The sequence below is a fragment of the Acipenser ruthenus genome, chromosome 20 (genome assembly GCF_902713425.1).
Source record: "Acipenser ruthenus chromosome 20, fAciRut3.2 maternal haplotype, whole genome shotgun sequence".
NCBI lineage: Eukaryota > Metazoa > Chordata > Actinopteri > Acipenseriformes > Acipenseridae > Acipenser > Acipenser ruthenus.
Window position 1 is genome coordinate 25,211,399 of NC_081208.1, and position 13,599 is coordinate 25,224,997.

General features: G+C 39.4%; 1 protein-coding gene across 1 annotated transcript in view; it reads left to right on the plus strand.

Annotated features, from left to right (window-relative positions):
• Positions 1 to 13,599, plus strand: part of pkd1l3 (polycystic kidney disease 1-like 3) — a 43,933-nt gene that overhangs the window by 18,316 nt on the left and 12,018 nt on the right. Inside the window, exons 17-32 of the mRNA XM_058994094.1 lie at positions 306 to 508; positions 634 to 839; positions 1,125 to 1,260; positions 1,964 to 2,162; positions 2,707 to 2,929; positions 3,477 to 3,561; positions 4,111 to 4,145; positions 7,796 to 8,003; positions 8,441 to 8,608; positions 9,168 to 9,278; positions 9,979 to 10,019; positions 11,065 to 11,196; positions 11,285 to 11,476; positions 12,388 to 12,449; positions 13,103 to 13,229; positions 13,517 to 13,599. The exon at positions 13,517 to 13,599 is cut by the window's right edge and continues 46 nt beyond it. Coding sequence (XP_058850077.1) covers positions 306 to 508; positions 634 to 839; positions 1,125 to 1,260; positions 1,964 to 2,162; positions 2,707 to 2,929; positions 3,477 to 3,561; positions 4,111 to 4,145; positions 7,796 to 8,003; positions 8,441 to 8,608; positions 9,168 to 9,278; positions 9,979 to 10,019; positions 11,065 to 11,196; positions 11,285 to 11,476; positions 12,388 to 12,449; positions 13,103 to 13,229; positions 13,517 to 13,599 — 2,211 coding nt within the window. The remainder of the gene's footprint in view (positions 1 to 305; positions 509 to 633; positions 840 to 1,124; positions 1,261 to 1,963; positions 2,163 to 2,706; positions 2,930 to 3,476; positions 3,562 to 4,110; positions 4,146 to 7,795; positions 8,004 to 8,440; positions 8,609 to 9,167; positions 9,279 to 9,978; positions 10,020 to 11,064; positions 11,197 to 11,284; positions 11,477 to 12,387; positions 12,450 to 13,102; positions 13,230 to 13,516) is intronic.

Genomic DNA, 13,599 nt, shown 5'->3' on the forward strand with positions numbered 1-13,599 from the left:
TAAGTTCATTATTTGCACTGGACTTAGTCTTAACTTAATAATCTGTTTACATTGCAAGAGCAGGGTGATGCATTATTGTTTTAATGTTCAAACTGTATCCAAAAAGCAATGCAATGCATCAGAGTAAGGGCAAACTTGCACACATTGATGGCAAACTATCAGACCTGTAAATATTCCCTTTTAAGGGAGGCCAGCTCTACTCAGTTCTGGTGATTCCAGTCCCTTTGGCTACATGATTTTTTTTTTTTATATATTGTATTGGTGACTTCCAGCTGATTAACCCGGAGCTCTTTGTCATTGAACAGCAACATATTCCATAGCAAGACGACAAGTGGGTTCAAAGATCAGCATATCTGGATTTCGGTTCTAGACCCACCCCATCGCAGCCCCTTCACCCGGGTCCAGAGGGTCTCCTGCTGCATGTCTCTCCTGCTCTGTACCATGGCTGTCAACATCATGTTTTGGAACATGCCTGTCGACCCCAATTCCCCTGTCGTGTTCCAGTTTAGTAAGTTATGCCTGGTAATCAACTATGTGCAGGTATAGCACCTTATTATGTCAGCGTAGTGTGCATTGCTCAGACTGAGCACCCCAAAAAATAAATGTACTGATAAAGTCTCTTTCCCCCTACAGCTAGCGCATTGGTGTTCACCAGCCAAGAAATAATGATCGGAGTTGAGAGTGCGCTTCTCATGTTTCCCATAAACATCCTCATCATCACCATCTTCCGCAGTATCAAGCCAAGAGATCCCAATTCCAAGAAAAGCAAAAAAAACGACCTTCCGAAAAAGAGCCCATGCCCACAGACACCGTCCGAGGCCTTTGAAACTCTCCTTAAGGTCAGTGTACAAGTCGTGAGAAGAATGGGGCCTGCGGAACTCCATTACCCTTGAGTGGACTGTACTTGCCATGATAATAAAACATGTTAGAAATGTTCTTACAGGACTTGCCTTGCAGTCCCTTGTTTTGTGTATAAAAAGAAAATAGATGTTAACATTGTGCCAGTTGGGTTTCATAGCTTTTTAATATCCTTGTGTACCTTGTTTTCTGCTGGGACCACTTTTTTTTTTTTTGCTATTCCTGTATCGACATAATTGAGCAAGAGTCATTCTCTTCCTGAACAGGACACAAAGTTGCTAGTTGATGCTCTCAGTAAAAATAAAAAGAACAATGTGCCACCGCTGGATGGGGATTTGACTTCAGGGACTGACTTCAACACGGCCCTGGACCTCATCGAAATGTTTATCCTGCAGCTACAAGGTAACATAAGAACATCAGAGAAGCGCTCATTTGGCCCATCAGTGCTCATACCTTTCTAGAACACCATTGGCCCCTGCTAAGTGGATCTACTTTAGTAGCATACAATCCATTTCTTTGTATGTTCCCAGTGTTTTGGATGTTACTGCTTCACCAGTTAGGCTATGCCATGCATTTTCTAACTCTGTAAAATACCACTTCTTACCTTTTGTTAAACTCTTACTCAGGTTCAATGTATGCCCTTTTGTCCTACTCTTTGTCCTAATGTCAGGAGCATTCAGGGCACAATGGTTATAGACCTCAGCTAGTAGCAAAACCGAGAAGTTACATCACACATCCATTGCATCCCTGTCTTCTGGGACACCCTTTGTATAAAACAAATCAGGAATAAAGATCAACTTTGAGACATGTTTTCCTCAGAAGAAAACCCTTTGGTCTTACGCACATTTTTCAGGGGTAATATATTTTAGAGTGTGCTTCAGTTTTTGGGTAGGAGATCTTAAGATTGAGATTGCAGTGTTCATAACGTGACTTTCAAAGGCAGGTCCTCGTCAGTTTAGAAAAATAGCATGTGTATGTGCATATGGATGTGTGTGTGTGTGTGCTATTGAGAGTTCCTGTGTATTATCAGACTGGTGTGTTAATATATGAGTATGTGTGTGATGGTGTGTGTTGATTGTGATGTGCTCTGATGTGATCCTCATAGGAGAACAGAACCCCAGTGAGCCGCACTGGATCCATGCTAGTCGATATGTGTGCCTCAGCCTGATGCACGTGTCTAAGGGTCTGGAAAACGTGGGGCCAGAATTTTTCCCATCCCCTGAGGCCTATAATTACTCTGCAAACAGAGTCAAACACATGGTGCAGTACCTGGACCAAGTATGCACCAAGCAAGCACCGGAGAGGTAAGGAAATGTTATAACAATTAATATTCAACTTTTTGTTGAATATTATAATTTTTTTAACTTCGACTGTTCCCAGAACCACACAGATGAGCATGTTTAGGGAATTTATTTTGTCTTGAAACAGCCAATTTCAGAATCTCAGGTTGTTTCCCTAGATAATAAAAATAGGGTGTATATTATTTGTTATAATTAGAAGTGAACGAACATATTTGCACATTTTCACAGCTAAATATTTAAGACAATCTCAAGCAAACGTTACCTCAAACTTAATTTAAGTTAACATACATGCTTAAAATGGTTAGCATGAGAAAATGAGGCTGAAGTCTTTGGAAACGCTTGTGTTTATTAACTACAGATGGCATGAGCAGTTGTTGTTGCTGTAAGATAATAAGACAGTAAACTCCTGTAGTTTATACACTGCTACTACTAACTACAATAAGAAAAACAATCTCCTGATCTCTCTCTCTCTCTCTCTCTCTCTCTCTCTCTCTCTCTCTCTCTCTCTCTCTCTCTCTCTCTCTCTCTCTCTCTCTCTCTCTCTCAGGCCCCCACCACCACCCAGCTCAAAGAAGAAGAAAGGCAAAAGTTGCAGTCTGCCCTGGTGGTTCGTGTTTATTGGGTGGTTCATGCTGCTGTCCATTAGCGTCATCTCCACCTTCTTCACCATGCTGTATGGCTTCAAATATGGGAAAGAGTCCTCTATCAAATGGGTGCTCTCCATGGGGCTGTCGCTGTTTCAAAGCATCTTCATTCTGCAGCCGCTGAAGGTGAGGGGTCGAGGAGGGGTAACAGGGTCATGAGCACAAAGAAAGGAAAGCAACAAATATTTCAGCTCTTTGTTAATCAAAAGCAATGTAGAATTCCTGGGTCAGGAATTTGCTTGGCTTCAGGAGGTTCAAGCAGCAACCCATTTCCTAATCAAATATCGTTCCCGGGATAAAAAACAAAAACCGATGCATTGAGAAAACTTGAAGAAGTGCATGTGCTGGTAATATAATATTTGTAAGGCTCTCATGCCACATAAAGCACCGGAGATTAATTGCAAAATAAAAGCCATCGCTATAATATTGAATAACAGCAGAGTAAAAGCATGAACTGTATGTTATAGAAAAACAAAATCGCAGAGCCTGTATGGAACAAAGCTTTTCATGAACCGATTGGCCACTTAAACATTTCCCCCCTCTAGAGAATCCTCTCAGTGCCAGGGAGAGGCTGGAGCTGAAGGAAAGGACAGCGAGCAGGACCGTGACACAACGTGATGGAGGAGGGCTTAGTGCAATGGCAATTTCAACTTAACCCTTGTATGTCTTACAGGTTGTGGGCCTTGCGATTTTCTTTGCTCTGATCCTGAAGCGAATGGACGACGAGGAAAGTGATGAGGTGGAGAAAAGTCTCTCAGGTGAGACATTGCAAATCAACTATTAACAGCAAGGTCGTATATAGAGGAGTTGAAAAGAGGGATAATCTGTGATATATTTTCCCAATGAGATAATAATGACAGTAGGCATTACTAGTTATATCATGATGGTATATTATCCTAATTGATCATCAGTGCATGCCAGCTGTAGATGGAAGTCAAGATGGTATCATAGGTAAGGGTTTATCTGTAAGGATCCTGTTTGTAATTGGTTTTGTTACAGTGAGGTATGACCAATGAGATTGTGACGATGAGATATCAATACAGAGATAATGAAAGTGTAGTGTATAGTATCTCACATCACATGGATGTAAAGAAAAACATATAACAGATATTTAGTGATTGTTAAAGACAATACTCTTCTAACACTCCTGTAGCACCTGCTTTTAATGTGCACTTGCGTTTGATTAACTCTGTTAAGCATTGTTAACTTTCGAGTGCTTCCTCAGAAGTATACAATAAAGTCAGGGCAGTAGTGAAAACGGTGTAAAAACATCGCGGGATGTAACGCCTGTATCATTTATTTTACAGATCAAAACTGTTCCTGGGAGCAACTGAAAAGAGGAGTGTATTTTGGGGACAAAGGACCATAGGAAGACGTCAGCATCATGCTTTGCAGATCTCAATGTAACTAGCAGTCTTTTTCATAAAGTCTACTGGTGAACCTTGTTGCCATTTTCCACATATTTACTATGTCTCCTGTAAAATCTTGATTTTTTAAAAAACTGAAATGTTATGCAAATCCACCAAACATATGAACCTGTACCATTCCAGGGGTTACGAAGAATAAATAAAACGGTGAATAAATATGACATTATTTTTTGCATTTTTAAATATGTATGTTAAAATAGTAACACATTGTTATGCATCAATATATTGGATAGGTAAGTTATGTAAATGATAGTTACAGTTTTAATATATATATATATATATATATATATATATATATATATATATATATATATATATATATATATATATATGTAAACTATCATTTACATAACATAAGGTAACAATAGTCTTCCCGAGGGGCATTTCATTCTCCACTATGGCTGAATCTGCAGTACATATTTAATATATGAATCAGTCAAGAAAATAAGGGAGGCAAGGTTGGATAGTAAATACGACTTTATATATTTTGTTTAAAAAGAGCTTATATAGCATAAGTAAATAAATAAATAACAGAAGATGTTTTTGAAGTTCATACGGCATACAGTAGTTATATAATTTTTTTTGGCGTCCAGCTCTCCATGCGGCTTACTGACTGCTGCAAATATATTTTTTTCTACCTTTTAATAAAAACGGAATTTAAAATGTCTATATTAGTTCTGATCCCCTAACACTGACCTCCAAACTTGTGTGTCGCTAGTTGCTAGAGAGATATACAGCATACAGTCTAACAAATAAAATATGCGTCATATGTCAATAAACAAATTAATTTCCATATAGTTAAAGTTGTACAAATATCTCTGCTTACAAGACCTACAACTGCAAACTCTTACAGTGGTTCAAATGCAAAATAACATTAGAACATAAGGGAAGGACATGGTGTTAAGGATAATGTACTGAATCTGTGAAATATTTAGCCTCTTAAAACATATCTAATTTCTAGCCTTATTTCCTTATTTGACTTTATAGAAGATCAAATAATATTTTAGCCTATACCCTTACTATAAAGTTCCTTAGAAACAATAGGATGGTCAATACTTGACTAGATACATTCTTGTAAAAGCTTACTGTTGTAAATCATAGCAAAAAACATAGCAAAGTATAGTACAGCATACTAGTAAAATCACAGTGGAAGCAAGGAAAAGCACAGGCAAGAATAGATTATCAATGGTTAAGAACAATAAAATGTTATTCCTCACGGGGGACAAGTAAAAGTTGAAATCTGGTCTTGGGTCTATTAGAGGTTATGGTAAACCAGCCTGACGTACTATGAGATACTGAGCTCGCTAGTTTTGATAATTACCCTTTAATGAGCCCTCATAGTTAATTAAGGCTTTTTTTTTACACACATAATGATTGTTCTAATGTTATAAACCCTTGTCCTTTTGTTTACTAAGCTTGTATGTGTATATTCTATTTTCTAATTGAAATAAAACTCTCATTTGACTCCACCTGTCTGTGTGTATTTGTTTATTTAAATACATGTACTTTATATTCATTTGGCGTATGTCAATTGAATCATCACTTGCTCTTTGGTTTGCAGTGGTGTCTCTTGTACAGCCTGTATTTTAGTGATAATACAATTTAAAAAAGGACAAAAATACCAGAACCACAGATTAATATGGGGCAGCAGTGTGGAGTAGTGGTTAGGGCTCTGGACTCCTGACCAGAGGGTCGTGGGTTCAATCCCGGGTGGGGGACACTGCTGCTGTACCCTTGAGCAAGGTACTTTACCTAGATTGCTCCAGTAAAAACCCAACTGTATAAATGGGTAATCGTATGTAAAACATAATGTGTAAAAAATAATGTAATTGTATGTAAAAATAATGTGATATCTTGTAACAATTGTAAGTCGCCCTGGATAAGGGCGCCTGCTAAGAAATAAAATAATAATAATAATATAAATTTCCATTTGCAGTAAAACCCAGGTGGTAAATTGATCAGTACCTTTTACAGTTTGCCATTCAAATGTTGATCTATTAAGAAACATGATGATGATTTCATATTTAAATGTGATGAATCCTATGACAAATTACATTGTGTTGAATCAAATGGTAAAAGAATGTTAGGGGAACAGCATTTCTGACAAACAAAAAACGCATATGTAAAAAACAAAGAGATATGTCATGGAGCTGTCCAGCGGTGAAATGAATTTGGCAATAAAACTCAGTCACAGAAAACATCCATTATTGTAATGTGTGTGGTCTGCATTATTTATATATCCAGAGGTTAAAACAATGTGAAAATATTATGTTGGCATCTCATATTGCTTATGAGCTATTTTACAGCGGCAGAATTACATTCACAGAAATGTAACGTCCCCTGTACTGGTCAGTCGGACCCCTTCATTTCAACCACCAATAGGTCTTAATAAAGAGCTGGTTGTAACAGAGGGAGATCTTCACAAGAGGTATGAATGGTGCTTGCGATTATATATGGTTTGCAACAATAATGGATCCTGCCGCCCAAATGGGGTTTCTTATTCTTTAACCAGAATGGACCAGACCATACATTCTGATGGAATAGTGCAAGCCACAGCACAACTAGGACCATCCAGGATTACTTTGTACAGCACAGTGCATGAGGGTGTACAACAAACTGAAACATGTGCAATAACACTGTCGATAGGTTTAGACCACTGGGGGCAGCTAATATTGCACTGGTTCAATGAGGTGTAAAAATTGATCAATAAGGATATGTGACCATTCCTTAGTGCCAAATATAATCAGCAGGACCCCCCCCCCCCCCCTTTAGAATCTGTTTCTCGTGAAACATCAGCAATTTGTCTCTACTTGAACCAGCTTGCCATCCACCGGGTCCCAATCAAAGTGTGTCCGGTCCACTGCTTTGCCTCTGGTCACTGAAACTGACTTTATAATATTACAGAATATATGACAGGGAATTTATTTGTGAAACAAATGAATCAGTCATGAGAGGGTCAACCACTTTATTCAAATGCATGTTCTACTGGTGTTTTTGCTTTTGTTCACCCCCTTGTATTGAGTTAATGATAAAAGCTATAAGTGCACTAATAATTGGCCGTAGAAATTCATTAGACTAGAAGAGAACATACATCTATAGCTTAATTATCCAAACAAAAAATTATAAAATCTGTTTACAGAGGCATGAAATGAGATCCTCTTGCCATGTTACAAAAGCTTTGATCCCAGACCAAATCAATAAACCAAGGGAACAATAGGACAGGAACTTTAATTATGTCTACAGGTGACATTTCAGGAGATAGAAAAAGAAAAGAGAATGCAGCATGGAAACCTTATTACTGAAACCCTGTACCTGCACGGACTACCACGCCAGCTTAGCACACAGGGGGAACAGATGTTTCACATGTGCTTTACATTTAATAAGAATACTTCAAGTTGAAATTGTCAGTTGTTTGTGCAGCAGATGCTTACTTACCTGTGCCTGGCCCAGCATTGTGGATGCGTTGTAGTGAAGGATGGCATCCTCTCCAGCACTCCACTGTGTTTTTTACCTGCTCCTGTCGCTGCCAGGATTTGAGGCTGCAATGTATTGTGCCCCCCATCAGGTTGCACACGGGGGCTCCTGTTTCGAATTGCTCTTTGAACGCCGTTCCTTTTATGAGGCTCAGAGCCACTGTGAGGGCAAAGGTGGGCATCTCGCCTTCATCACCCAGGCAGAAACCCAGGCTTCTCTGCAGCTGCACCTTGAGCATGGAACCGACTGGTGGATTGGCCTAGCGCATACAGCTCTTAACGGCAGCGAATTCCAGAAAGGTAAGCATTAGAGGCACTGTCAGTTTAGCAGGAAGTTTAGGGGGATGGACAAGCCTAATATTCACAAACACAAAATGCCACTGCTCCATTAAAGAAAATCAAAAAAAGAAAGCTTACATTTGGATGCAGTTTTAATGAAAGCATGCTTGTATACTTGTCTATATAGTGTCTTTAAAAAAAAAATACCAAATAATAAAAACTGCGAGACGGCTTAATTAAATGTAATTCTGTTTTGCACGAAGAAGCAGTTCAATTATTGTTCTAATTCGTTTCTTTCTAGTTCTAGTTATATAATACTCTCTGCCTTTGCTTATGGGCCATATGTGTGATTAGCGTGTAGTTGCAAGTAAGCCTTGTGATACCCTGCTTTGAAAAGTGTGAATGGTCTGGAATTCAATAAATGACTATGGATTCCTTTTCTGTGTCTCCATCCACAGCACCCCTGTCCTGGCTGGATGGTACTGCTCTCTCTTTTACTAACTGGCTTGGGGCTGTCCAGCCACTACTATTCTCCTCCCAGTGCGGCTACATCCAGCACGATTCTGGATACCACTGGTCTCTCACCCCCAATTGCACCCAGAAGCTCAGCTTCATCTGCCAGTTTGGTAGGTAAATAAAGTGGTGTTCAGGATTTCATGCAACTCCATGATGAGTCAATATTACAACATTAAGACACATACTTGCCTCTCGACTACAGAGCCTGCTCTTTGAAGGATGAGGCGTTCGTCTTTTTGCATCCAGCCCTTGCTGGTTTGCATCCAGCCCTTGTCTTTCCATTCAATTCAATGGGCTAAGATGCCAATTCATTACAATGTGGTATCATGTCTAGAAGGCACAGTAAAATACATTGTAGTAAAGCAAAGGAAAATCACAGTGAAAGCGTGATGGTGCACAGGAAAGCATGTAAAGAATGTAATAATGTAATAAAACTGGACAATATTGTTTTACCTCTCCTGTATATTATATAGCAACATTGACTTTGCATTTAAAATTTCTCTTCAAACCTCTCTCTTTCTCTCCCTCTTTTCTTCTATCCCTCTTGATATCTTTCTTTTCCATTCTCATCGTCTCTCTTTCTCGAACACTTTTTTCAACGTTCCACACTCACTCATCTCTCTTTCTCTCAGTCCAGTTGGCCTCTGACCCCTGTTCCTTGGTTCACAGGTCAGTGTCGTGAGGTGGGAGGGTGTAAAGTGACTGCTAGCTCGGCCCTTCTCCAAAATCTCTGCCCCAACCTGGGAGGCTGCCTGCAGGTTGACTATCACTGCAAGAAAGGTAATAATAATAATAATAATAATAATAATAATAATAATAATAATAATAATAAGTAATAGCCATGGCATGTTTACCCTGATGTATTTGTTAAGAAAAAGAAGAGCATAGCAATCACTTCATTGTTTGAGGGCATTGTAGTTATTATAGTTTGTTTAGAATGAAATATCTAGGAAACATTTGGATATCACTGCTGAATATTGTCTTTGAACACGAGTCTGCTGTGTGTGTTCATCTATTATAACAATGCAGTACATCAATTACGTGATTTATTTCAGCTTTGTTTGCCATTGCACAATAAGGCCCATGTAGCTGCATTGTGCTATAATTATCTGTATGTCTGTGTTTGTCAAGTTAGTTTACCCCTGGAAAAATAAACAATAATAATTATAATTGCTGGAGATCACTTTTAATTAATTTTAACGTATTACCTCTATGAAGCAAATAAATGATCTTTACTAATTAAAAATAATCAACAAATTGCTTACATTTCCTAATTTACTAAGGAATTTCATCATCATTTTTATAGCAACATGACTTTATAATTACCATTCATCATCATCATCATCATCATCATCATCATCATCATCATCATCATCATCATCATCATCATCATAATAATAATAATAATAATAATAATAATAATAATAATAATAATAATGATAGATGTTTGCTCATCTCTCCTTCACAACCTCACTTCAAGGACAGCCCATCAGAACTCAAAGCTCCCTGGACTTTTTTGCTGTGAGTCACTGCCTCCACCCCTGTCCCTCACCACCTCCACCCCTGTCCCTCACTACCTCCATCCCTGTCCCTCACTGCCTCCATCCCTGTCCTTCACTGCCTCCATCCCTGTCCAACACAGCCTCCATCCCTGTCCCTCACTGCCTCCATCCCTGTCCCTCACTGCCTCCATCCCTGTCCCTTACTGCCTCCATCTCTGTCTACTCCTGTCTTTCACAACTTCCATCTGACCCTCAATGCCTGTTAGAATGTATTTTATGAATGTGTGATTTGTCGGGAGGAGGCTGCAGAGAGCACATTTTAGTCATTTATTAATACAAACTGAACAAAAATGGATGGAAATTCCTGGCTAGATAACCCCCATCCTGCTTTGTTTCCTCCCCCCCACCAAGTGGACAGCGTGCAAGGACTGCAATGTCGTCAACTCCTGCTACCCGGACATTGATCCGAGACTACTCCCTTTTATTACTGATCCACTGACATCGCAGGTATGGCTTTGTCAGGCCGTCTGTCAGCATCTGAATCTGTCTAAGATGCTACAGGTCAGGTTACATTTTATAATGTCTTTTCTCCTGGGTGTCAATAGACAGCCTGTAAACCCAGCTATCTACACAGCGGCAACATAATCTAATGCTGGTAATATAACTTGGGAGATAGATTTCATTTGCAGTATGCACCACTTGTTGTAAAAGGAATATTTATTGTTAGATTTACTACCAATGTGCAAGGTTCATTTCAGGACTGAAAGGTGTGTCCAAGTGGCTTTTTAATAATGTTGTAGATAAACAGACTGAAAAGAAGCCAAAATTGGCTTGCTCGTTGAACCAGACACCAGCTGCAGTGATTGGTCTCCACACACTGATCACAAGAAAAAAAGGTGTCTCTATTCCTTTTTTTTCTTTTCTCCCACCTCCCTTTTCTTCTCCTTTTCACCATCTCTCTCTCTCTCTGCCTTTCATCCAACCTCACCTCTACTCTCAAACGCCATCCCTCCTCCCTCTCTCTTTTCTCCCTGCCTCTTGCCACCCCATTCCCCCTCTTGCAGGTCCTGGAGGACTTGATGCTGCAGTTCTTTGATGTAGTTCAGACTCTCTCTTCCCCCATGGATTCGATGAATGCTGCTCAGATCATCAAGGGTCTCACCAAACCCACATTCCTGCTCACCATGAAAGCTCAGGTAAAACCCACACTTTAATTATGCCCCCATCCCTGATCTAAGTGCACTACCTCCTAATAAGTGACTCTGCTTACTTTAATTGCCCCAGTTGACAGCCAGTCAGATATTGGAGGAACTCAGCTCTCAACAGCTCCATTTGTCAGGTACCAAGTGTGTTTTGGTCAGCCATCTGCTGGAGGCAGCCTTGGCTATCTTCTATGCAGCCGACTACATCCTGGAGGCCAAGAGGTCCAACTTAGTCACTGAAAGCTGGGACCTACTCAACAAAAACCTAGCACAGGTAATTACATCACAGCTTAATTATTTAACCACTCAGATAACCAGATCACTACCCATCTAATACTCATTACCCACATGATGCGCAATCAGCACGCGTGGAAGCCGTGGGATTTTCATTGACTTTATTCCCAATCACATTTTAAAAACATGCTAATTGCAGGTTCATTAGCTATTTAGTTATAGTGGATACAGTATAACAAGGACCCTGAGAAATTCGCGCTCAAATTTGCATGTACTGACTAACCTGAAAGATGTCCACATAGCGCCTCCAGTCAACTGGTCTAAAATAATAAATACGAAATTAATCCCTTAACCGCAGTAAAAACATTACCTAATGGTGAGAAACAATTATGGGCATTTATGTGTAGCGCATGCTACTAACTTTGATTCCTAGTCTTTGCCTCTACTATTTTAGTTTTATAACTACTGCTTCCTTTTTTAACTAAAGGCCAATAATATGTTTATAAAGTTTAATGTACAAAAAAAATACTAGAATGCAGTGAATTTCAGATCTCACAACTATGAAAAAGGTTTTTAAACCTGTGTTTTAAAGAGCATCTGAAAGATAGTATTTTAACAAGAGTTTCCCCCTGAACCATGTAAAACATACTGTTATTGAGCTGATACAGTAGTGTTAGCATGAATCAAATGTATAATACAGTTGTTGAATTAATAAACATATACCAAGCACTGTCACAAGAGCAGCACAGCAAATATACCAGAATAGACAAACAGTGGACAAATAAAGGCCATAGGTATAACTAATTACTCAGGTAACCAGATCATCACCCAAATAGCTAACCATGTCATAAATCACCAGGCACACTAAACAGTGCAAAATTGCATACTGATGGGTTTACTTCGTGTGTGCATGTGTTTTTGCGTGACACAGTATCTGTTGTTCTTGTACAGGTGGAATTGACTGAATATTATGCTTTAACGGCTCTCCATAATATCGAAACGACCCTGCTGAAGTACATAAATGTCAGGCAGCCACTCCTTGTATTGAAGGGGACCAATGTTGGCCAAATAATCTACAGGTTTGACATTTTCTTCAGTCTTTTTCCTGCCTCAATTCTACATTTCACTAAGTTCTTAGCCTGCCCTCATTGAACATTTTTTTAGCAACAAACAAATTGCTATAAGTAGTTCAACTATTTAACATCATGTCTGTCACTGCGAATAGACTTGTTTCATGATATTTAGAGACACCAAGTGAATTACCAACCCTGAATCCGTTTTGTCAAGAGAGTATTGCATACAGTGGGTAGAAAGTAACCCCTAGCCTTCCACAGCAGTGTAGGCCATGCACGTGCAGTATCAGATAAAAAGGGGTTGACAGTGGCTTACTAGTAAAAGCACTGCTGTTGGAGTGCAGTGTGAGACCTGCAAGCGAGGTCAAATCCATATCGTCCCAGGTTGCAGATCTTGGCTGGGAACTTCCTGTGGGCTCGGTAGGAAAATCAGCTGGGCAGAGTTTGCTTCAATGCAGCATCAGTTGCTAGGTTCAGTGGAACGTTGTGATAATCAGTTCTCCAGACATGTTTTACAGCAGTAAGGAGATTTAAATTAAATTGAAAAACAGGGGTTAAAATGTATAAATAAACGTTGTTTGTTGGATTTACAGACACAGTTCATCATCATCATCTCTGGGCTCATACAGCATCCAACATCCTGCTTCCGTCAATGTGACCTTCCCAGCAGTCTCTCTGGTCGAGGAGGAGCCCCGAGGGAAGCTTGGCATCCAGTTCAGGGTACAGCTAAATTCAAATAGATGCCAAACTGATACCTGAATCATTTAAAATGCATACCAGGGAGGCAGAATATAAAAATCAGCTTGAATAAATGTAAGATGAAAGGATTTATCATATAACCCTGATTGTGAACTGAATGCTTCATGCACAGTGACATTTGGATTCTAAAATCAATCAAGAAATGACCAAGAGCTTTGGCTAATTCCTTTATCAATATTGTGTACAGTTTCAGCTAAGATTTTATGATAACATTGTGTACATTGAAGTTGTGTACATCTTCTTCTTAGATGTTGGTGTTTCCCTTCAATCCACTATTCACAACCGCACGCCATGACATCAATGGCACTGTGGCCAGCATAAAGCTGACCAG